Source organism: Scylla paramamosain, unplaced genomic scaffold, assembly GCF_035594125.1.
Source record: "Scylla paramamosain isolate STU-SP2022 unplaced genomic scaffold, ASM3559412v1 Contig4, whole genome shotgun sequence".
NCBI lineage: Eukaryota > Metazoa > Arthropoda > Malacostraca > Decapoda > Portunidae > Scylla > Scylla paramamosain.
Window position 1 is genome coordinate 1,653,838 of NW_026973669.1, and position 23,663 is coordinate 1,677,500.

Consider the following 23,663-nt stretch of genomic DNA (forward strand, 5'->3'; position numbering starts at 1 on the left):
ATAATGGCCATCCTTCAGCTGATGTACTCCTTCTTTCATCTTACTCATAAACCTTTTATCTTCATATGATAATGGAGTGTCAGCTGACTTTCTATCACTGAAGTCAAGTTCAAACATATCTCTCACTTGAGAAGGATTAATCATCTCTTTGGTTTTAGTAGGAACCACTAAGAAATTAACCCTCTTTTCTTCATTGATTTCTACTTCTTGTGTCACTGTTCTGTAGACTACCACTGTATCCTCCAATGGACTTGAATGGGGTGAGATTCTACCTGAGGTTCACTAAGTATTTGTCCATCTACTTCATTTGTCATCAATTCATTATCTCTATTGCAAGAAGGAGGTTCCTGTGGATCATGGAATGTAACATATTTGAGGCATGGCATTGTCACTTTGTTGATTTGCAATTGCTTGTGCTTTCATTTCATTTTGTGACTCTATGTATTGTTGAAGATAACTTTGCTTCTCTACACTTTTATCATTACCTGGAAGCATTTTTACTTCTTCAACTAAGCTAAGAGCATTAAGTTCTGCACTAGCAACTGCTAAATCTCTCTCTCTCTTTTTTTTTGAGAAAATTGCTTCTGCCTCTGCTTTTGTCTTAGCTAACATAACTTCTGCCTCTGCTAAACTATCATGATATTCCATTTCCTTTCTAAGTCTGGCTACCTTTGCTGCTGCTTCTTGCTTTCTTTGTGCTGCTGATGAACGTGATGAAGTAGATGAGACTAGAATGCCTAGACTGTTTACTAGAACAAATTGATCCTCTGTCATTCTTTAACTCCTTTCTTTTACATTCCATACTTTCTAATATTTCATGGTGAACTTGTTGATTGTCTTCCAGCTCTTCATTTAGCTCCTCTGACTTTTCTGGCTCTAGTTCCATCAGTTTTGTGTATTCCACATAATATTGATGAAATGCCTCTATTACTTCACTTGACATGGGCTCTAATTCAAAGGGGCTAATTACAATTTTTAATCCTTTCTTAATTTTGCTGGTAACACTGCTCCATTTACGCTTACAGGACTCTGCTCTTCCTTTGGTTACACTGACTTGATATTCTCTTCCTTTGTCGGTCGGCACTCGCTCCCTGACACTAACTTCTTCAATACAAGTTTGATCCCTGTCCACTTGCTCATCCTCACCTTCCCTAAGGCCATCTACGGCATTAATTTCCTCAGTATCAGACATATCTAACAACTTAATTGTGTCAATACTGAGACACTGAAAGAGCAATTAAAATTACCACTCTTAATACTAGCTAATTGTGGGTAATTTTCACTTAGGCTACTCAATTCAGTGCACATACATACTATTATACTTTCTTGCCTGTGACCATGGGTTCTACAAAATGGTGGCGAGGCACAGTGGGTAGAAGGGAGTGGTTGTCGTCAAGGGTAGAGCTGACCCCGGGGCCTCAGAGGTCAACCTATAGGCTTACGTCAGCGTCCCCTCGTCCTGTGACTCACTCTTGCTACGGTTTCACATGGAGCCAATTTCTTGCTTGTAGGCCGAGTTCTTACTGTAGCCGCACCGGCTGGGCATCAATTGGCTCTCAGGTGATCTGTTTTACTGATCACACCCATCATCGTAGGGTCGAGGAAAGGCAGTTCTCCCTGACACGTTTATTGATGAGGTAGGCATGACCGTAAGAACTGCGAACAAGTTCTCGGTCTCAATTTCTTACAAAATAACATTATACACGGATATTAAACACTTTCAACATATTACAATATTCATTAACAATACATGCAATTGACTTGGCACTATGACAATCAGTTTTTACTACAAAATTAAAGTATTTACCTCGGTCACCAATTAACAATACATGCAATTGACTTGGCACTATGACAATCAGTTTTTACTACAAAATTAAAGTATTTACCTCGGTCACCATCCTGCCCGTCTTTGTCTGAGCGCGACTTGGCCGTGAGTGATGCCCGCAGGTGACTAGCAGGTTAACCCCACACTACCAACAAGTGAGCATCGGCTTCGGTGCTTAATATAGCATTGAATACTGATACTTACACATATTACACGTTTTCATGCAAATAGAAAACTATTGAACATTTCACTTATAAATGCCGAGGAATAATGACATGAGGTACATACGCTTTACATACAGTAACAGAGGGTAACTTGAAATGTCTACTCCTCTTGCCACCAACTTAATTTGTCATTAAACGCGAAAAACAAAGTTACCAAATAACCAAAAAAAATATATATATATATTACACTTTTTATTATTGTTTTTCTATTTAAGAGAGACACTGTAAAAAAATAAATAAATAATAATAATGATCATAAAATCAATAAATGCCATTCTTAAGGACCTTGGTACATTATCGTACATTGGAGGACAAGTGTGTTGCAGTGGACTTAAGGTGGCACCATTGCAGAGCCTTCCAAGTAGCAGTAGTACACAAGAACACAAGAGCTGGAGCAGGAAGCCATCACACCTACAAGTGGCAGTCCCTGTACAAAACACGCCTATCTATTTCCACCTGCCATCTCTGTCCACACACTGCTGCAGTCTTCTTTCACAGCTCCCTACTGACTACTGATGCAGTCTATTCGTCACACCCCACTCTGAGAACCACTTCCTTGCTGTCTCTGCCTCTTTCAAGCTTGGGGGCAGATCTTGCTAGCAATTTTATTGAAATTTTATATACTCCTAACTATTTGGCCAAAAAATCTCAATATAATTTGATAAGAGGCCTTACTTTCTCACCACTATTGTCTCCACCCTGATGCAAGAGTTAACCAGTATTCTCAATCTTCCACCACTATCCTGTCCACCTCTCTGATGCAAGAGTTAACCAGTATTCTCAATCTTTTATCACTATTCTGTCCACCTCCCTGATGCAAGAGTTAACCATTATTCTCAATCTTTCACCACTATTCTGTCCACCTCCCTGATGCAAGAGTTAACCAGTATTCTCAATCTTTCACCACTATTCTGTCCACCTCCCTGATGCAAGAGTTAACCAGTATTCTCAATCTTTCACCACTATTCTGTCCACCTCCCTGATGCAAGATTTAACCAGTATTCTCAATCTTTCACCACTATTCTGTCCACTTCCTTGATGCAAGAGTTAACCAGTATTCTCAATCTTTCACCACTATTTTGTCCACCTCCCTGATGCAAGATTTAACCAGTATTCTGTTGACCTCCCTAATGCAATAGTTAACCAGTATTCTCAGTCTTTCACCACTTATCAGTCCACCTCCCTAATGCAAGAGTTAACCAGTATTCTCAATACTTCACCACTATTCTGTCCACCTCCCTAATGCAAGAGTTAACAAGTATTCTCAATCTTTCACCACTATTGCCTCCACCTCTCTAATGCAAGAGTTAACCAGTATTCTCAATCTTTCACCACTATTCTGTCCACCTCCCTAATGCACGATTTAACCAGCATTCTCAATCTTTCACCACTATTCTGTCCACCTTCTGAATGCAAGTTAACCAGCATTCTCAATCTTTCAGCACTATTGTCTCCACTTCCGTAGTGCAAGTTAACCAGTATTCTCACTCACTCTCCACAAGCATTCACAGCAAAGAAAGGGATTAATAGGAAGAGATTTTGCAGCAGCAGCAGCAGCAGCAGCACACAAGAACACAAGGGTTGGTGCAGGAAGCCGTCAGGCCTGCACGTGGCAGTCCCTGTACAAAACATGCCTGTCTATTTCCACCTGTCATCCCTGTCCATACATTTGTCTAATATTTCAAAGCTCTGTAATGACTCAGCACTAACAACCTGACTACTGAGTCTATTCCAGTCATCCACTACTCTGTCTGTCATGGTAAGTTTATTATTGGCCATTTTGTACACACACACACACACACACATTATTTACTGTATAACAACATTACTCAGCATTCTAGCAACAAAAGTTTATTCCAACACTTGAGTACAAAGTAACAACACACAAACACTAGTCACTCCAAGTCCCTCACACACCACCAGCACATCCACAACACCTCACCCCCACAGGAGTGTTTGGATGTGTCTGGCAACACCACTCTTCCTACAGAAACACTGCCACAAACACCACACCTGTACTTCCTTACCACAGTGTGGGTGAGGATGTTTGTCAAGATTACATTTCAGAATAAACCTTTTGGCCAGTCACCACACCACACCACACCCACAAGTCACTAGTGGTACTGCCAGCTGGTTTGTGGCAGTAGTCTTGTGGCCAGTCACCACACCACACCACACCCACAAGTCACTACTGGTACTGCCAGCTGGTTTGTGGCAGTAGTCTTGTGGCCAGTCACCACACCACACCACACCCACAAGTCACTACTGGTACTGCCAGCTGGTTTGTGGCAGTAGTCTTGTGGCCAGTCACCACACCACACCACACCCACAAGTCACTACTGGTACTGCCAGCTGGTTTGTGGCAGTAGTCTTGTGGCCAGTCACCACACCACACCACACCCACAAGTCACTACTGGTACTGCCAGCTGGTTTGTGGCACTAGTCTTGTTTTTTGGTGTTAGTTCTGACCTGCGAATCTTTTTCAAGGTGTTTTGGTAATTCTTTGTTGATTGTTTTTCTAATTTTTTGTGTTGTAGTGTGGCATTCTCTTGTGTTCCCAAACACTTGCATGTGAAGTGTTGAGCAAGGTGTTGAATGGCAAGGTGTTGAATGCAGTCCTGTTCACCAGTGTGTGTGTTTCTGGTGCTACCTTCTTGCCAGTCCTGCCGGTGCATGTGGAGCACTCCACCAGACCAAACTCCACACCGGTGTCTCTGTCGGCCACCTGCGTGTTGTTGACGGGCAGCGGACGGCTCCGTGTCTGGATGGCAGTGGAGTCTGGCTGGCGTTTGGTGGCAGGCTGGTGTTTCCAGTGGCCAGCCATTGTGGGGGCTCCTCTTTTCCTTTCTGTAGTCTGGTACAAACGAGTGCACGGAACGGTGCACTCGTGTAATCTTTCTGACCCAAAACTTGGGGCTTTGTCTACACCTGGAGCCTCAAACTTGCTGCATTGACTCACTCTCTTTCTCAGCAGACCTTCCTGTGTAAGTTGAACAGCTGGCATTGTTGTTGTTTACTTGTGTGTTTAACCGTGGTGGTCTGTATCCCAGGGGCTGCCTGATGCTGCGTGGGGTCTTCCAGCATCCCTCGGCCACTTCTTTCTCGGGTGGGTCTTGTACTTCTGTTGAGGTCTTTGCCATGTGTCTGCACACCAACCCTGGCTTTTCTGCAAGCTGCCTCTTCATCTTTCTGGCCTTTATTTTCTTGTCTTTGTCCTCATCTGTGGTGCCAAGGCTTCGGCCGGGGCTCGGCCCCTGCCGGTCTTCCGCCCGGCCGGCCGTTGCTTGCGCTGCGCCTTCCTGTCATTCTGTCTGTTTTCTTGAGGAGGTTCCTTGTGTGGTTTTGGTCTTGCAGGAAGCTTGTTATCTGCCAGATTTCTTCTCTTTGATGGGTGATCCTCTGCTGCAGTTTCTCTCTCCAGGGTGGTTCAGAGCAAATCCTTCTGTTTCTGCTTCCTTCTGTCTTCCTACACTCAGGGTGCACTGAGTTTGTACAAGCCCCAGTGTGGGTGAGGATGTGTGTGTTAAGATTACCTTTGTGGGTAAATCTTTTCCCACACTGCAGGCACGGGAACATTCTCTCCCCGTTTTCTGCACTTTCCTGTTTTGTTGTCTGGTGAGTGCAATGGGCCCCAAGCCTGGTGTTAGCGGTCACACCCTCAGCAGCGCCGGCATTGCATCCGAGGGTTATGTTCAGCGTGGCGACCGTTCCCTTGACCGCAGCTGTGTGTACCTCGTGGGCACTTGGGCGACCGGGGATTGCCTCCAGGCAGCTCTCCAGGTTTTCTTCATTAGCCCTGTCGCCCACACCACCACTGGTATTATACCGGTGTCCATCGGCGACCATGTTGTTCCCAGGTCACTTTTTAGGTCGTGATATTTTGTAGTTTTGTGCCTTTCAGCTCTACTGAGGCCGGAGTCACCGGGGACTGCAACAGCTATGATTTTGGCTGTTTTCTCTTCTTCTTTCCAGTGTGGGTGAGGATGTGTGTGTTAAGAGTACCCTTGTGGGTAAATCTTTTCCCACACTCCAGGCACTGGAACTTTCTCTCGCCAGTGTGGGTGAGGATGTGACTGTCAAGAGTACCCTTCTGGGTAAATTTTTTCCCACACTCCAGGCACTGGAAGTTTCTCTCCCCAGTGTGGATGAGGATGTGTCTGTTAAGATCACTTTTCTGGGTAAATTTTTTCATACACTCCAGGCACTGGAACTTTCTCTCCCCAGTGTGGGTGAGGATGTGTGTGTTAAGGGAACCCTTCCGGGTAAATCTTTTCCCACACTCCAGGCACTGGAACTTTCTCTCCCCAGTGTGGGTGAGGATGTGTGTGTTAAGGGAACCCTTCCGGGTAAATCTTTTCCCACACTCCAGGCACTGGAACTTTCTCTCCCCAGTGTGGGTGAGGATGTGTGTGTTAAGATGACTCTCCTGGGTAAATCTTTTCCCACACTCCAGGCACTGGAACTTTCTCTCCCCAGTGTGGGTGAGGATGTGTGTGTTAAGGGAACCCTTCCGGGTAAATCTTTTCCCACACTCCAGGCACTGGAAATTTCTCTCCCCAGTGTGGGTGAGGATGTGTGTGTTAAGATGACTCTCCTGGGTAAATCTTTTCCCACACTCCAGGCACTGGAACTTTCTCTCCCCAGTGTGGGTGAGGATGTGTGTGTTAAGATTACTCTTCTGGGTAAATCTTTTCCCACACTCCAGGCACTGGAACTTTCTCTCCCCAGTGTGGGTGAGGATGTGACTGTCAAGAGTACCCTTCTGGGTAAATCTTTTCCCACACTCCAGGCACTGGAACTTTCTCTCCCCAGTGTGGGTGAGGATGTGTGTGTTAAGGGAACCCTTCCAGGTAAATCTTTTCCCACACTCCAGGCACTGGAACTTTCTCTCCCCAGTGTGGGTGAGGATGTGTGTGTTAAGGGAACCCTTGTGGGTAAATCTTTTCCCACACTCCAGGCACTGGAACTTTCTCTCCCCAGTGTGGGTGAGGATGTGTCTGTTAAGATGACTCCCCTTAGTAAATCTTTTCCCACACTCCAGGCACTGGAACTTTCTCTCCCCAGTGTGGGTGAGGATGTGTGAGGCAAGATGACTCTTCCGGACAAATGTCTTCCCGCAGAGGTCACACTTGTGGTTCCTGCCACCAGTGTGGGTGGCAGTGTGTTCAGCGGGGCCACTCCTGCCTCTCAGCCTTGTCTTGCTGGCATGGGAGAGGACGTGTCTGGCAATGGCAGCCTTGGTGGAGCACACTTTGCCGCAGTGGTCACAAGTGTAGGTCCTCCCGCCTTGGGTCACCTGCTGCTCCAGGCTGTTACTACTGCCGCTGCTGCTGCTGCTGCCTGGCCTCGCACCCTCCATTGCAACGCTGCTCCTGGCCGTGGCTGTTCCTGCAGGAACCCTGGGGCTGCACCAAGGATGCACCCCGACCTTGCACCTGTAACAGAGGAGGCCGTCACCACACAGGCGGCGAGGGGCTTCCTGCCTGTCTGGTGTCCAGGAGAGAGAGAGAGAGAGAGAGAGAGAGAGAGAGAGAGAGAGAGAGAGAGAGAGAGAGAGAGAGAGAGAGAGAGAGAGAGAGAGAGAGAGAGAGAGAGAGAGAGAGAGAGAGAGAGAGAGAGAGAGAGAGAGAGAGAGAGAGAGAGAGAGAGAGAGAGAGAGAGAGAGAGAGAGAGAGAGAGAGAGAGAGAGAGAGAGAGAGAGAGAGAGAGAGAGAGAGAGAGAGAGAGAGAGAGAGAGAGAGAGAGAGAGAGAGAGAGAGAGAGAGAGAGAGAGAGAGAGAGAGAGAGAGAGAGAGAGAGAGAGAGAGAGAGAGAGAGAGAGAGAGAGAGAGAGAGAGAGAGAGAGAGAGAGAGAGAGAGAGAGAGAGAGAGAGAGAGAGAGAGAGAGAGAGAGAGAGAGAGAGAGAGAGAGAGAGAGAGAGAGAGAGAGAGAGAGAGAGAGAGAGAGAGAGAGAGAGAGAGAGAGAGAGAGAGAGAGAGAGAGAGAGAGAGAGAGAGAGAGAGAGAGAGAGAGAGAGAGAGAGAGAGAGAGAGAGAGAGAGAGAGAGAGAGAGAGAGAGAGAGAGAGAGAGAGAGAGAGAGAGAGAGAGAGAGAGAGAGAGAGAGAGAGAGAGAGAGAGAGAGAGAGAGAGAGAGAGAGAGAGAGAGAGAGAGAGAGAGAGAGAGAGAGAGAGAGAGAGAGAGAGAGAGAGAGAGAGAGAGAGAGAGAGAGAGAGAGAGAGAGAGAGAGAGAGAGAGAGAGAGAGAGAGAGAGAGAGAGAGAGAGAGAGAGAGAGAGAGAGAGAGAGAGAGAGAGAGAGAGAGAGAGAGAGAGAGAGAGAGAGAGAGAGAGAGAGAGAGAGAGAGAGAGAGAGAGAGAGAGAGAGAGAGAGAGAGAGAGAGAGAGAGAGAGAGAGAGAGAGAGAGAGAGAGAGAGAGAGAGAGAGAGAGAGAGAGAGAGAGAGAGAGAGAGAGAGAGAGAGAGAGAGAGAGAGAGAGAGAGAGAGAGAGAGAGAGAGAGAGAGAGAGAGAGAGAGAGAGAGAGAGAGAGAGAGAGAGAGAGAGAGAGAGAGAGAGAGAGAGAGAGAGAGAGAGAGAGAGAGAGAGAGAGAGAGAGAGAGAGAGAGAGAGAGAGAGAGAGAGAGAGAGAGAGAGAGAGAGAGAGAGAGAGAGAGAGAGAGAGAGAGAGAGAGAGAGAGAGAGAGAGAGAGAGAGAGAGAGAGAGAGAGAGAGAGAGAGAGAGAGAGAGAGAGAGAGAGAGAGAGAGAGAGAGAGAGAGAGAGAGAGAGAGAGAGAGAGAGAGACATTTTGAAACATTTGAAACATTTATTTATAGGCAAGTCATTTTACATACTGGTATATATGAGTATATCAAATCTTTACAGTTAAACCAAGCTAGCCTATATAAAGTAGAACTTTTCAGGCAAGTACTTATCAGAGTATAAATAGATTATACTGACTGGTGGAATAAGAACTATTTTTATAATAATAGTAACTAAAACGTTAGCTACAACGAACAAAATGTTTTTTCCGAAGTGAATTTAAATAATTAAAATAATTAAAATAATAATAATAATAATAATAATTAAAGTAATAATAATAATAATAATAATAATAATAATAATAATAATAATAATAATAATAATAATAATAATAATAATAATAATAATAACAACAATCACAACTAACTGACACAATGTATATTTTACAAATCATCAATAGTAAAATTAGAACAACACTTGGTACATATGATTTAGCAGAACATAAATTAGTAGCTAGACAAGATATGTTTTTTTAGCATTGTTCTAAATGCATTGAGAGATGATGCTTCTTGAATTTTGTGAGGAATAGTATTCCATATAACAGGTCCTAGATAATTAGTTGAATGCTGAAATTTAGAAAGGCGGTGTATTGGTAAAGTAAGATGATCACGGTGGCGCGCACTATAATCATGTGATGGAAGAATGCTGTGAATGTAATGTTTATTGTTATACATGTGTGTGGCTATAGCAAGCTTTGTTATATCATTAAGTTTTAAAAGTTTGGTCTGTTTGAAAAGAGGGTCAGTGTGTTCAAGGTAGGTGCTGTTAGTTATAATTCTGACAACTTTCTTGAGCTGTAATTTTAAAGGAGTTAGGAATGTAGGGTAAGTAGTGGACCAAATAGGGTTACAGTATGTTAGCAATGTGTGAATGTGAGCAAAGTAGATGGATTTTAGGACATACGGTGGCATAAAATCTCTGATTTGATAAAGTAATGCAATATGTCTCGATATTTTTAGTGTAGTATTATCTATATGGTACTTAAAATTTAAAGAGCTATCATAAGTAACACCAAGGAACTTGAATTTATCGATTTTAGTAATTATTCTGTTATTTATTCGTACATTAGGTAAATCCAGCATAGTTTTACCAGTGAATAGCATAAAGTAAGTTTTGTCAGTGTTTATTGTGAGCCTATTGCAAAGGCACCATTGATATAATTTTTTAAGTTCATCGTTAGCACTAAAAACAAGTTGATTCGGATCTGTTCCTATTAGATAAACTGTCATATCATCGGCAAATAAGATGCTTTTAGAGTCAGAAAAAATATCAGAAATATCATCGATGTAGAGGAGAAATAATAGAGGTCCAAGCACACTACCTTGTGGTACACCGAGAGTAATTAAGGTTGAAGATGATTTTGCATAACTAAAGGAAGTGTATTGACGCCTGTTTGTTAAGTAATCTGTAAACCATGAAAAAATAGGGCCGCGAATTCCATAGTGGTGCATTTTACTAAGGAGAACTTTATGGTTTATTGTGTCAAATGCCTTAGCAAAATCAATGAATACTGATAAAACAGAAAACTTCTTGTCAATAGCTGTAAATATGTCATTAGAAAATTTATTCAATGCTTTAAAAGTGCTACAATTTTGTCTAAAACCATACTGCGAAGGATTAAGAATATTTTTGTGTTCTAAGTAATTAATTAAATGTTTTTTCATTAATGTCTCAAATATTTTGGAAAATATTGTAAGTTGAGAAATTGGTCTATAATTTTTGGGGTCATCATGAGGGCCAGATTTATAAATGGGGGTAATTTTTGCAGTTTTCAACTTGTCAGGGAAAATTCCATTTGTTACAGACTGATTAAAAAGTATTGTTAAAGGGATTGATAAAAGATTAGAGTTACTTTTGATGATGGTAGCCGATATATCATTTATATCAGAGGTTTTGTTTTTAAGAGACTTAATTACTGAATTCATTTCATATGTAGTGATAATGGGAACTACCATGGAATTAGGATAATTTTCTTTGAGGTAATCTAATGGATTTTTATTTGAGTGAGGAAGTTTGCTCTCCAGATCAGGTGCAATTTTAGAAAAATAATTACTGAAGGCATGTGAGATGTCTAAAGGATCACTTAGTACTTTATTATCATATTGCAATGTCTTGATTGTGTCTTTATTTTGAAAGTTACCTTTTAGTTCATTTATTGCTTGCCAAATTTTCTTCGTATTATTTTTAAAGTTTATGAAGATTTGGCGATAATAGTTAGTTTTGGCAGATCGAACAACTTGAGTGAGGTGATTTCTGTACTGTTTAAAAATGTGATGTGAAACTATTCCTAATTTATACATTTTAAATAATTTACGTTTATGTTTGATTGAGTTAAGTATTGCACTAGATAACCATGCATTATGAAGTCTTTTAGCTGTTATAAATTTAGTTTTGATAGGAAAGCATTTATTGTAGCATTCATTAACTATATTGTGGAAAAGGTTAAAATTTTCATTTGTATTTGGCAGGATAAGTAGTTCTTCCCAGTTTATGCCTTCTAATTCACTAGTAAATTTGTTATTATTATTGGCATTAATAACTCTGTATGTTATCTTATGTTTAGTATTTGGAACAACAAAGCATATAAGGCTCCTAAGGTATGCCAAAGAAAATAAGTAGATGGGCTCATGAATCAGATGAAATAAATGCCATCTTAAGAGGCAAATCAAATGATGTGATAATTGTAGTATTAGGGACATAATCAATATCAACAGTTATAAATAGTAGTAGTGATAGTGTTGGCAATAATAGTAGTTATAGTAGTAGTAGTAGTAGTAGTAGTAGTAGTAGTAGTAGTAGTAGTAGTAGTAAGAGGATTAGTAGTAGTAGTAGTAGTAGTAAGAGGATTAGTAGTATAAGGAACAGTAGTAGTAGTCGTGCAAGTTAATGTATTAACAATATTAGCTATAGTAATTATAGTAGTAGTTGTAGTAGCAGGAGTAATAGCGGTAGTAGTGGTGTTAACAGTATAATGTAGTAATAATAACGGTAGCGGTAGTAGCAGTAGCAAGTAATAGTAGTGGTGGTATTAATAGCAATGGTGGTAGTAGTATTAGTGATAGTAGTAGTAGTAGTAGTAGTAGTAGTAGTAGTAGTAGTAGTAGTAGTAGTAGTAGTAGTAGTAGTAGTGGTAGTAGTTGCAGCAGCAATAGTATTATTGATGTTATTAATAGTAGCAGTAGTAATTTTAGTAATAAAAGTAGGAGAAAGCATTCAACATACACAAGCAGTTATATTAATTTACTTTCACATCTAAGTGGTTGTTACTCCTTTCAGTGCTGGGTACTTATCTAGAAAGTCTGTAAGTGCTGCTTCAGTAGTGATGACATGTTTTTGATTAGAAATTTGAAGCTTCACATATATCCTACCATCTTGTGTATAGCACTGTTGAAAGATTTGCCTATGTTGTTTTCTTATATCCCATACTTTTTTAAATAGTAACCGGCGTTTGGGTGTCAAGCTTTCATTGATATATAAGTTTGGCTTAACTGTTACACATGCACTCATTATGTCATATTTCTGTTGTCTACTGTGCAGTTTAACAATGATTGGTCTTATGGAGTTTTGGGTATTCCTTGAGCCAAGCCTATGTGCTACATTTATGTCTTTATTTTCAATATTTATGTGGAGGTTATCTTTAATTGTTCTTATTGTTTTTTCTGTGGTGTTTTCATTCTGCTCCTCCACTGGCAAGACAGAGACAGAGACAGAGAGAGAGAGAGAGAGAGACAGAGAGAGAGAAAGAGAGAGAGACAGAGAGAGAGAGAGAGAGAGAGAGAGAGAGAGAGAGAGAGAGAGAGAGAGGAGAGAGAGAGAGAGAGAGAGAGAGAGAGAGAGAGAGAGAGAGAGAGAGAGAGAGAGAGAGGAGAGAGAGAGAGAGGAGAGAGGAGAGAGAGAGAGAGAGAGAGAGAGAGAGAGAGAGGAGAGAGAGAGAGGAGAGAGAGAGAGAGAGAGAGGTCGCAGTCATCAAGGCCTTCACCTGTCCGGGCCTCAGTTCCACAAGGCTCCGTCTTGGGCCCAGTCCTATGGAACATATACATCGACGACCTCCTCCGGCAGGCTGTCATCTGTGGCAGCATACGCCGACGACTGCACACTCTCCTGCTCCTACTGCCGCCTCGACAGTCAGCGTGCCGTCACTGAGCTAAACAGGCAGCTCGGACTGGTGGAGCAGTGGGGAAAGATGTGGCAGGTTAACTTCGCTCCTGAGAAGACGTAGGCGATGGTCATCTCGCGGTCCCCAGGTGCTTCACACGCAGTCTCAGGACAGCTGCGTTTTGGAGGCAAGAGCCTGCCACTTCAGGATTATATCAAGATCCTGGGCGTGTCTGTGGACCGCGGCCTACGCTTCGATCACCACATCAGTGTCGTCGCCCGCCAGACCTCTCTCCGAGTCTCTGCCCTACGTAGGATGGCGAACACCCTCGACCCACGGGGCATCCTCACGCTATACAGGGCACAGATACGCCCATGTATGGAGTACGGTGCCCTGTCCTGGATGTCGAGTGCCGCCACCCACATGCAGAGACTGGATGCTGTGCAGCGGCGAGCCCTGCGCTTGGTGGCCACCGATGAGGACCAACAGCACCCACCACCAGTAACGTCACTGGAGCACCGCCGGGACGTGTCGGCACTAGTGGTGTGCCACAAAAACTCAGGTGCAGAGGGTCCCTCACCTTGACCCCCTGAAGCTGCTGCCACACACAGTACAAAGGTAGCGACGAGCTAGTGAAGGTGCCTCGATCTCGCTCTAGCCAACAAAGCGCACCTACACAGCCAGGACTTCGCGGCTGTGGAACATGTTCACGGCGGCCACACCCCAAGTGCAGGACATGTCCACGCACCAGGTGAAGCTGGCAGCCCACAGCTGGCGTAGCACGCACCTGTCCCCACTGACGCTTTAAATTTTTGTTATTTTATTGTACTAACATTATAATCTTTATGTTAAGCATGTATAGTGTTATTCCTGTAAAAAATACTATCATAGGCTTTTTAAATAATTCCACACTCAACGTGGAATTTTAAGCCTTTCTGTAAATATTTGTTTAAAAAAAAAAGAGAGAGAGAGAGAGAGAGAGAGAGAGAGAGAGAGAGAGGAGAGAGAGAGAGAGAGAGAGAGAGAGAGAGAGAGAGAGAGAGAGAGAGAGAGAGAGAGAGAGAGAGAGAGAGAGAGTGGGGGGGGGGGGCACTGAGATGCTGGTCACTGAACAGGGTCCAAGGCAGTTGTCATAAATTGCAGGATAAGTGTGTTGAAGCCTCCCTCTTGAAGGAATTCAAGTCATACGAAGATGGAAATACAGAAGCAGGCAGGGAGCTCCAGTATTACCAGAGAAAAGGGATGAATGATTGAGAATACTAGTTAACTCTTGTATTAGAGAGGTGCACAGAATAGTGGTGAGAGAAAGAAGAAAGTGTTGAGCAGCAAGGCTGTGGAAGGAGGGGAAGCATGCAGTTAGCAAGATCAGAAGAGCAGTTAGCATGAAAATAGCTGTAAAAGACAGCACGAGATGCAACACTGCGGCGATGAGAGAAAGGCTGAAGACAGTCAGTTAGAGGAGAGGAGTTGATGAGACAAAAAGCTTTTGATTCCAACCTGTCTAGAAAATGGTATGAGTGGAACCCCCCCACACATATGAAGCATACTCCATACATGGACAGATAAGGCCCCTGTACAAAGTTAGCAGCTTGGAGGGGGGGTGAGAAAAAACTGGCGGAGACATCTCAGAACACCTGACTTCCTAGAAGCTGTTTTTGCTAGAGATGAGATGTGAAGTCTCCAGTTCAGATTATAAGTAAAGTACAGACCGAGGATGTTCAGTGTAGAAGAGGGGGACAGTTGAGTGTCATTGAAGAAGAGGGGATAGTTGTCTGGAAGGTTGTGTCGAGTTGATAGATGGAGGAATTGAGTTTTTGTAGCATTGAACAAAAGCAAGTTTGCTCTGCCCTAATCTGGAATTTTGGAGAGATCAGAAGTCTGTGACTTCCCTGCATGAACTGTTTACTTCCTGAAGGGTTGGAAGTCTAGAAAAAGACGTGGAAAAGTGCAGGGTGGTATCATCAGCATTGGAGTGGATAGGACAAGAAGTTTGGTTTAGAAGATCATTGATGAATAATAGGAAGAGAGTGGGTGACAGGACAGAACCCTGAGGAACACCACTGTTAATAGATCTAGAAGAACAGTGACCGTCTACCACAGCAGCAATAGAACGGCCAGAAAGGACTGGGCTGGTGGATCTTCAGGTGGTAAGACTGGGCTGGTGGATCTTCAGGTTATCCAAATAAATAAATAAATAAATAAATAAATAAAAAACTGACTTGTTGCAAAGATTAAGATAATCACTTTTAGTTGGTGGTAACTTGTGACAAAGACACAAGTGTTGCCAACAGTGGTGCAGTGTTCTGAGTCCCCAGCCACTGACCTGAGGGGCTCTGGGGCAGAGAGGATGGGAGGACTTGCCAGCCACTGACCTGAGGGGCTCTGGGGCAGAGAGGATGGGAGGACTTGCCAGCCACTGACCTGAGGGGCTCTGGGGCAGAGAGGATGGGAGGACTTGCCAGCCACTGATCTGAGAGGCTCTGGGGCACAATGGACAGGAGGACTTGCCAGTCTGGCCTTGCTCTTTCACCGCGTCTGTTCTCCTGCAAGACAAACAAATAAAACAATATTAAACAAATTAACAAAATAACAAAAATAAAACAAGAAAGCAGAAAACACCAACTGACGGTGTGTGTCTTGTCCTGCGTGGCTGCCACCACTGTGACGGGAAAATTTTGTCCAGGAGACCAAACTAACCTTACTGACGGTGTGTGTCTGGAAAATCTTAAGAACAACGCACCCAAGATTATTTTCAATAAGGTGTGCTTTCAAGAAGTGTAAGTAGTATAGCTACAAGTCTGTAAAGGTTTTACTGATCGCTCGTTGATGTTAAGGTTACAATACAATGTTAAAGTTTCTCCAGTATTCCCGAGATCCGTCCTGCTTACCTGTCCGTGCTGAAGTTACACTGCGTGCGTTCGTGCGTTGGTTTACACGCAGGGTGCTTTTGTCCATGCTACTAAGTCTATGATGTTTAATGACGCTTTAACCTTAGGGGGGTCCAGGAGGGGCACAGCCCCCCCAGATAGCAAGGGGGTGTTCATGGAGTGCGCAGCCCCCCCGATTAGGTTAGATTAGGATAGGTATATAATTATTCTGGAGTATTGGTTAAAACTTAAATTTTACCCCAAATTTTTCTTTATTTTAGGGAAATTTCCCTAGATTTTCAGTCCATTTATCGGTCTTTTATGTCCCCCTCCAAAAACAAACCCAATTCCCCACGTGGCCCCAAGCTTGTTGGGGGAGAGGGGAAAAGATTAATAAGATATGTGTGGAGGTGTATTTCTTAAGAATTACCGTGTGTCTTGTCCTGCGTGGCTGCCACCACTGTGACGGGAAAATCTTGCCCAGAAAACCTAACCTAACCTAACCTCACTCAGTATGGGCCGGGAAATCCCCAGAAAGGACAACGCCCAAACACTCGCGACAAAATGGTCAGACCACAGGCAGGCAGCACCAGCAGACAGCCAGGCGGCGCCGCCACGTCTTGGGAATAAAAGAAATCAACAAACAAACAAACAAACAAACAAACCACAACAACAGTGACGGTGACCACCACCTTAGTCACTCACCTCCCGACATTTACTTGTTCCCCGCCCACCATTACCTGCACGCCCTCAGGTGAGCCCAGGGAGGCGCCGCCACTCCGCACGTGACCACAGGTGACCCAGGCCAGCTCAGACACAGGCGCAAGCTGCCGCACACTCAGCGTGACCTGACCACTGACCACCACGCTGACGTCTTGTCTGTTCCCTCCACCAGACACAGAGTGGACAGGTGACCACAGGTGACCCAGGCCAGCTCAGACACAGGCGCAAGCTGCCGCACACTCAGCGTGACCTGACCACTGACCACCACGCTGACGTCTTGTCTGTTCCCTCCACCAGACACAGAGTGGACAGGTGACCACAGGTGACCCAGGCCAGCTCAGACACAGGCGCAAGCTGCCGCACACTCAGCGTGACCTGACCACTGACCACCACGCAGCACGCGGACGCTCCAACAGACACAGACAACAAAACACACAAGTAACTTGGCGCCAGATCTTGATCTTGATCTTAATGGTACATCTTGATCTTGATCTTGATGGTACAGGTGGCACAGGATCACTCCTGAGCCAGGCCTTTGGATCGGCAACTCCTGTAGAAGAAAAAAAAAAAAAAAAAAAAGAGAAACGAACAGCATCCTCTATCCTAATTGTTCATACACCTGGCACGCCACATTCTCTCCAGAAACTCTTTCACCGCCTCAATCATCCTTTCATTCGCCTCTCTACACAGTCCCAGCAACAACACCATCCATTCCTTTCCTGTCTTCTCCACTCTTTCATTCCTATCATGCCCTAACTCAGTCAGTATCACTTGCATCATCTCATTCCTGTCTCTGGCATACTTCACACACTCCAGCACCACATGTTCCACCGTCTCATCCTCTTCCATGTCACACATCTGGCACACTTTGCTGCGGGACTCAGACCACCTGTAACTCCTTGCATTCACATCCATACACTGTGCCCTCGCTCGAAAGAGAAGATCACCGCCCAGGCTTCCATCATACCACTTTTCATACCTCGGGGCCTCTTTCTCCTTGTACCATTCCAGGGTCTTCTTTCTTTCCATTTCATTCTTCCATTCATTCAGTCCCACACATTTCACTTCTTTATCTATCTCATTCTTCCATTTTCTCACATCCCATTCGGCTCCCACTCAGCCTCCTCTTGTTACCACCCATTCACGCTCATTTTGATTCCTCCCAGCCATTCTTATCGCCCACACAACTTGCAATCCATTCCTATCGGTCATTCTCATGCATCTCTTCCTCCATTTGCTTCCACTTTCATTCCACAGGTACACCTTCCTTGATATTCTTGCATCATCCATTCTCTCAAACCTAATCTTGTACCTAAGTGTGGCTTTTGTGAGTCTTTCTCTAAAGGTGCTCCATCCCATGTCACCTCTCAAGGCTTCAACTGCTGTGCACCTCGGTGCATTCAGTGCCATCCTTGCTACTCTATTCTGGCCCACTTCTAACTTATCAATTTCACTTTCATTGCATAGAATCACATCCATACCATACATTATAATTATACATGGCACAGCCACACTCTTCCACACTTCTCTCAACACATCATACTTACTTGCTCTCATCCTTGCCGCGCTTCCCAATCGACCTACCCACTGGTTTACCATACTTATCTTTTCATTCTTTGCCTTTGCACACCCACTAGGACTCATCCACATCCCTAAGTACTTGTATTCTTGCACCTGTCTCAACTCATTCTCTCCAAGTCTCCATACCACATTACTTTCATCCTCTGATCTATTCACAATCATTACTTTGCTTTCCTCACTGCTAAACCTTACTCCAAAGTCTTTACCATAGCCATCCACTACATCCAACAAACTTTGAAGCTCATCTGCCGATTCACTCATAAGAAACTACATCATCTGTGTAGCCGCACCGGCTGGGCATCAATTGGCTCTCAGGTGATCTGTTTTACTGATCACACCCATCATCGTAGGGTCGAGGAAAGGCAGTTCTCCCTGACACGTTTATTGATGAGGTAGGCATGACCGTAAGACCCTATTTAGTCTCTTTCCTTCCTTTCCTGCATCCCTAATCTCGTCACTCCACCACGGCTTACATGCACGCTTCCCGGCACTAATTCTCACGTACCCTGTCTGGCTGGCTGGCTGCGGCATCCCGTCGGTCGTTCATTTCATCCACACCATTCAGGCTTCCATCCTCACATTTTCACTCAAGTCTACCTGGAAATTCTCCCATGCTACATGCCTCAATCTCCACTTTCTCCTCCTAACCTTTGAATAATTTATTAATGATTCATAAATTTTGACCAAGTATTAGAGAACCAGCAAGCCATGGGTGGAAATGGAGGGTAACTTGAAATGTCTACTCCTCTTGCCACCAACTTAATTTGTCATTAAACGCAAAAATCAAAGTTACCAAATAACAAACCACCTCCAAAAAATATATTGCACTTTTTAATTATTGTATTTCTATGTAAGAGAGACACTGTAAAAAAAAATAAAAATAATCATAATCATAAAATCAATAAATGCCATTCTTAAGGACCTTGGTGCATTATCGTACATTGGAGGACAAGTGTGTTGCAGTGGACTTAAGGTGGCACCATTGCAGAGCCTTCCAAGTAGCAGTAGTACACAAGAACACAAGAGCTGGAGCAGGAAGCCATCACACCTACAAGTGGCAGTCCCTGTACAAGACACGCCTATCTATTTCCAACTGCCATCCCTGTCCACACACTGCTGCAGTCTTCTTTCACAGCCTCCTACTGACTACTGATGCAGTCTATTTCCACCTGCCATCCCTGTCCACACACTGCTGCAGTCTTCTTTCACAGCTCCCTACTGACTACTGATGCAGTCTATTTCCACCTGCCATCCCTGTCCACACACTGCTGCAGTCTTCTTTCACAGCTCCCTACTGACTACTGATGCAGTCTATTCGTCACACCCCCACTCTGAGAACCACTTCCTTGCTGTCTCTGCCTCTTTCAAGCTTGGGGGCAGATCTTGCTAGCAATTTTATTGAAATTTTATATACTCCTAACTATTTGGTCAAAAAATCTCAATATAATTTGATAAGAGGCCTTACTTTCTCACCACTATTGTCTCCACCCTGATGCAAGAGTTAACCAGTATTCTCAATCTTTCACCACTATTCTGTCCACCTCCCTGATGCAAGAGTTAACCAGCATTCTCAATCTTTCATCACTATTCTGTCCACCTCCCTAATGCAAGAGTTAACCAGTATTCTCAGTCTTTCAACACTATTCTGTCCACATCCCTGATGCAAGAGTTAACCAGTATTCTCAATCTTTCACCACTATTGTCTCCACCTCCCTAATGCAAGAGTTAACCAGTATTCTCAATCTTTCACCACTATTGTCTCCACCTCTCTAATGCAAGAGTTAACCAGTATTCTCAATCTTTCACCACTATTCTGTCCACCTCACTAATGCACGAGTTAACCAGCATTCTCAATCTTTCACCACTATTCTGTCCACCTTCTGAATGCAAGTTAACCAGCATTCTCAATCTTTCACCACTATTGTCTCCACCTCCCTAGTGCAAGAGTTAACCAGTATTCTCAATTTTTCACCTCTACTCTGTCCACCTCCCTAATGCAAGAGTTAACCAGTATTCTCAATCATTCACCACTATACTGTTCACCTCCTGAATGAAAGAGTTCAACAGTATTCTCAATCTTTCACCACTGTTCTGTCCACCTCTCTGATGCAAGAGTTAACCAGTATTCTCAATCTTTCACCACTATTGTCTGCAGCTCCCTAGTGCAAGAATTAACCAGTATTCTCAATCTTTCACCACAATACTCTCCACCTCCTGAATGAAAGAGTTAATCAGTATTCTCAATCTTTCACCACTATTCTGTCCACCTCCCTGATGCAAGAGTTAACCAGTATTCTCAATCTTTCACCACTATTCTGTCGACCTCCCTGATGCGAGAGTTAACCAGTATTCTCAATCTTTCACCACTATTCTGTCCACCTCCCTGATGCAAGAGTTAACCAGTATTCTCAATCTTTCACCACTATTCTGTCCACCTCCCTGATGCAAGAGTTAACCCAGTATTCTCAGTCTTTCACCACTATTCTGTCCACCTCCCTGATGCAAGAGTTAACCAGTATTCTCAATCTTTCACCACTATTCTGTCCACCTCCCTGATGCAAGAGTTAACCAGTATTCTCAGTCTCTCATCCCCTTTACTGGCACACTCCTGAACTCGCTGCCTGCTGGTGTTTCCCCCTGCCGGTGACTTGAACTCTTTCAGGAGGCGAGGCTTCAACACACTCACCTAGCTTTGAATAGCAAGAGATGCAATGTTAAGTATCATCTCTCTCCATATCTGTCTTGTCTCCCACACCGTCCTCTCTCCCTCTCCCTCTCCCCTGCACTCCCACCCGCTCTGCCTGTCTCTGTGGCTTGTTTTTCAATCAAGTTTTGTTGTTTTCTTGTTTTGGTGAGAAGTGATGAAGAAGGCAGACCATCAGAACACCACGGCTATTGATGCACAGACCAGCAGTTTTCTTTGCCTCCCAGGATCATTAACCTTTCAACCCTTTCACAGCGACAGTCAACACTTCGCAGCACTAAAAGCAATGTGTAAAACCTCCACAAGCATTCACAGCAAAGAAAGGGATTAATAGGAAGAGATTTTGCAGCAGCACCAGCAGCAGCAGCAGCAGCACACAAGAACACAAGGGTTGGTGCAGGAAGCCGTCAGGCCTGCACGTGGCAGTCCCTGTACAAAACATGCCTGTCTATTTCCACCTGTCATCCCTGTCCATACATTTGTCTAATATTTCAAAGCTCTGTAATGACTCAGCACTAACAACCTGACTACTGAGTCTATTCCAGTCATCCACTACTCTGTCTGTCATGGTAAGTTTATTATTGGCCATTTTGTACACACACACACACACACACACACACACACACACACACACACACACACACACATTATTTACTGTATAACAACATTACTCAGCATTCTAGCAACAAAAGTTTATTCCAACACTTGAGTACAAAGTAACAACACACAAACACTAGTCACTCCCAAGTCCCTCACACACCACCAGCACATCCACAACACCTCACCCCCACAGGAGTGCTTGGATGTGTCTGGCAACACCACTCTTCCTACAGAAACACTGCCACAAACACCACACCTGTACTTCCTTACCACAGTGTGGGTGAGGATGTTTGTCAAGATTACATTTCAGAATAAACCTTTTGGCCAGTCACCACACCACACCACACCCACAAGTCACTACCGGTACTTGCCAGCTGGTTTGTGGCAGTAGTCTTGTGGCCAGTCACCACACCACACCACACCCACAAGTCACTACTGGTACTGCCAGCTGGTTTGTGGCAGTAGTCTTGTGGCCAGTCACCACACCACACCACACCCACAAGTCACTACTGGTACTGCCAGCTGGTTTGTGGCAGTAGTCTTGTTTTTTGGTGTTAGTTCTGACCTGCGAATCTTTTTCAAGGTGTTTTGGTAATTCTTTGTTGATTGTTTTTCTCATTTTTTGTGTTGTAGTGTGGCATTCTCTTGTGTTCCCAAACACTTGCATGTGAAGTGTTGAGCAAGGTGTTGAATGGCAAGGTGTTGAATGCAGTCCTGTTCACCAGTGTGTGTGTTTCTGGTGCTACCCTTCTTGCCAGTCCTGCCGGTGCATGTGGAGCACTCCACCAGACCAAACTCCACACCGGTGTCTCTGTCGGCCACCTGCGTGTTGTTGACGGGCAGCGGACGGCTCCATGTCTGGATGGCAGTGGAGTCTGGCTGGCGTTTGGTGGCAGGCTGGTGTTTCCAGTGGCCAGCCATTGTGGGGGCTCCTCTTTTCCTTTCTGTAGTCTGGTACAAACGAGTGCACGGAACAGTGCACTCGTGTAATCTTTCTGACCCAAAACTTGGGGCTTTGTCTACACCTGGAGCCTCAAACTTGCTGCATTGACTCACTCTCTTTCTCAGCAGACCTTCCTGTGTAAGCTGAACAGCTGGCATTGTTGTTGTTTACTTGTGTGTTTAACCGTGGTGGTCTGTATCCCCGGGGCTGCCTGATGCTGCGTGGGGTCTTCCAGCAGTGGCCTCCAGCATCCCTCGGCCACTTCTTTCTCGGGTGGGTCTTGTACTTCTATTGAGGTCTTTGCCATGTGTCTGCACACCACCCCTGGCTTTTCTGCAAGCTGCCTCTTCATCTTTCTGGCCTTTATTTTCTTGTCTTTGTCCTCATCTGTGGTGCCAAGGCTTCGGCCGGGGCTCGGCCCCTGCCGGTCTTCCGCCCGGCCGGCCGTTGCTTGCGCTGCGCCTTCCTGTCATTCTGTCTGTTTTCTTGAGGAGGTTCCTTGTGTGGTTTTGGTCTTGCAGGAAGCTTGTTATCTGCCAGATTTCTTCTCTTTGATGGGTGATCCTCTGCTGCAGTTTCTCTCTCCAGTGGTTCAGAGCAGATCCTTCTGTTTCTGCTTCCTTCTGTCTTCCTACACTTAGGGTGCACTGAGTTTGTACAAGCCCCAGTGTGGGTGAGGATGTGTGTGTTAAGATTACCTTTGTGGGTAAATCTTTTCCCACACTGCAGGCACGGGAACATTCTCTCCCCGTTTTCTGCACTTTCCTGTTTTGTTGTCTGGTGAGTGCAATGGGCCCCAAGCCTGGTGTTAGCGGTCACACCCTCAGCAGCGCCGGCATTGCATCCGAGGGCTCTGTTCAGCGTGGCGACCGTTCCCTTGACCGCAGCTGTGTGTACCTCGTGGGCACTTGGGCGACCGGGGATTGCCTCCAGGCAGCTCTCCAGGTTTTCTTGATTAGCCCTGTCGCCCACACCACCACTGGTATTATACCGGTGTCCATCGGCGACCATGTTGTTCCCAGGTCACTTTTTAGGTCGTGATATTTTGTAGTTTTGTGCCTTTCAGCTCTACTGAGGCCGGAGTCACCGGGGACTGCAACAGCTATGATTTTGGATGTTTTCTCTTCTTCTTTCCAGTGTGGGTGAGGATGTGTGTGTTAAGGGAACCCTTCCGGGTAAATCTTTTCCCACACTCCAGGCACTGGAACTTTCTCTCCCCAGTGTGGGTGAGGATGTGTGCGTTAAGGGAACCCTTCCGGGTAAATCTTTTCCCCACACTCCAGGCACTGGAACTTTCTCT

The 23,663-nt window shown here is 44.7% G+C and overlaps 3 protein-coding genes across 4 annotated transcripts in view; all 3 read right to left on the reverse strand.

Moving 5' to 3' along the window:
* Positions 1-3,884: 3,884 nt before the first annotated feature.
* On the reverse strand, positions 3,885-21,276 carry LOC135096419 (gastrula zinc finger protein XlCGF57.1-like). Of its 2 annotated transcripts, none has more exons than XM_063997912.1 (3): positions 16,553-21,276; positions 15,269-15,488; positions 3,885-7,484 (listed from the first exon to the last, which is right to left on the reverse strand). In XM_063997912.1, the coding sequence occupies exon 3, from the start codon at positions 7,406-7,408 to the stop codon at positions 5,987-5,989; it is 1,422 nt and encodes a 473-aa protein (XP_063853982.1). In that variant the 5' UTR covers positions 7,409-7,484; positions 15,269-15,488; positions 16,553-21,276; the 3' UTR covers positions 3,885-5,986. The 2 variants fall into 2 exon arrangements, with proteins under 2 accessions (XP_063853982.1, XP_063853981.1); XM_063997911.1 differs by lacking the exon at positions 16,553-21,276 and adding an exon at positions 15,834-16,546.
* A 221-nt stretch (positions 21,277-21,497) lies between these two features.
* The window catches only part of LOC135096421 (gastrula zinc finger protein XlCGF57.1-like), an 11,245-nt gene continuing 9,079 nt past the window's right edge, over positions 21,498-23,663 (reverse strand). The window contains exon 2 of the mRNA XM_063997914.1: positions 21,498-23,663. This exon is cut by the window's right edge and continues 1,253 nt beyond it. The gene's annotated coding sequence lies outside the window, so the exon portion shown is untranslated.
* Positions 23,394-23,663, reverse strand: part of LOC135096461 (gastrula zinc finger protein XlCGF8.2DB-like) — a 649-nt gene continuing 379 nt past the window's right edge. Inside the window, exon 2 of the mRNA XM_063997962.1 lies at positions 23,394-23,434. Within this exon, the coding sequence (XP_063854032.1) occupies positions 23,394-23,434 (41 nt within the window). The remainder of the gene's footprint in view (positions 23,435-23,663) is intronic.

Coding starts and splice junctions, on each gene's coding strand:
- LOC135096419 (XM_063997912.1), bottom strand. CDS start 7,408: ATGGAGGGTGCGAGGCCAGGCAGCAGCAGCAGCAGCGGCAGTAGTAAC.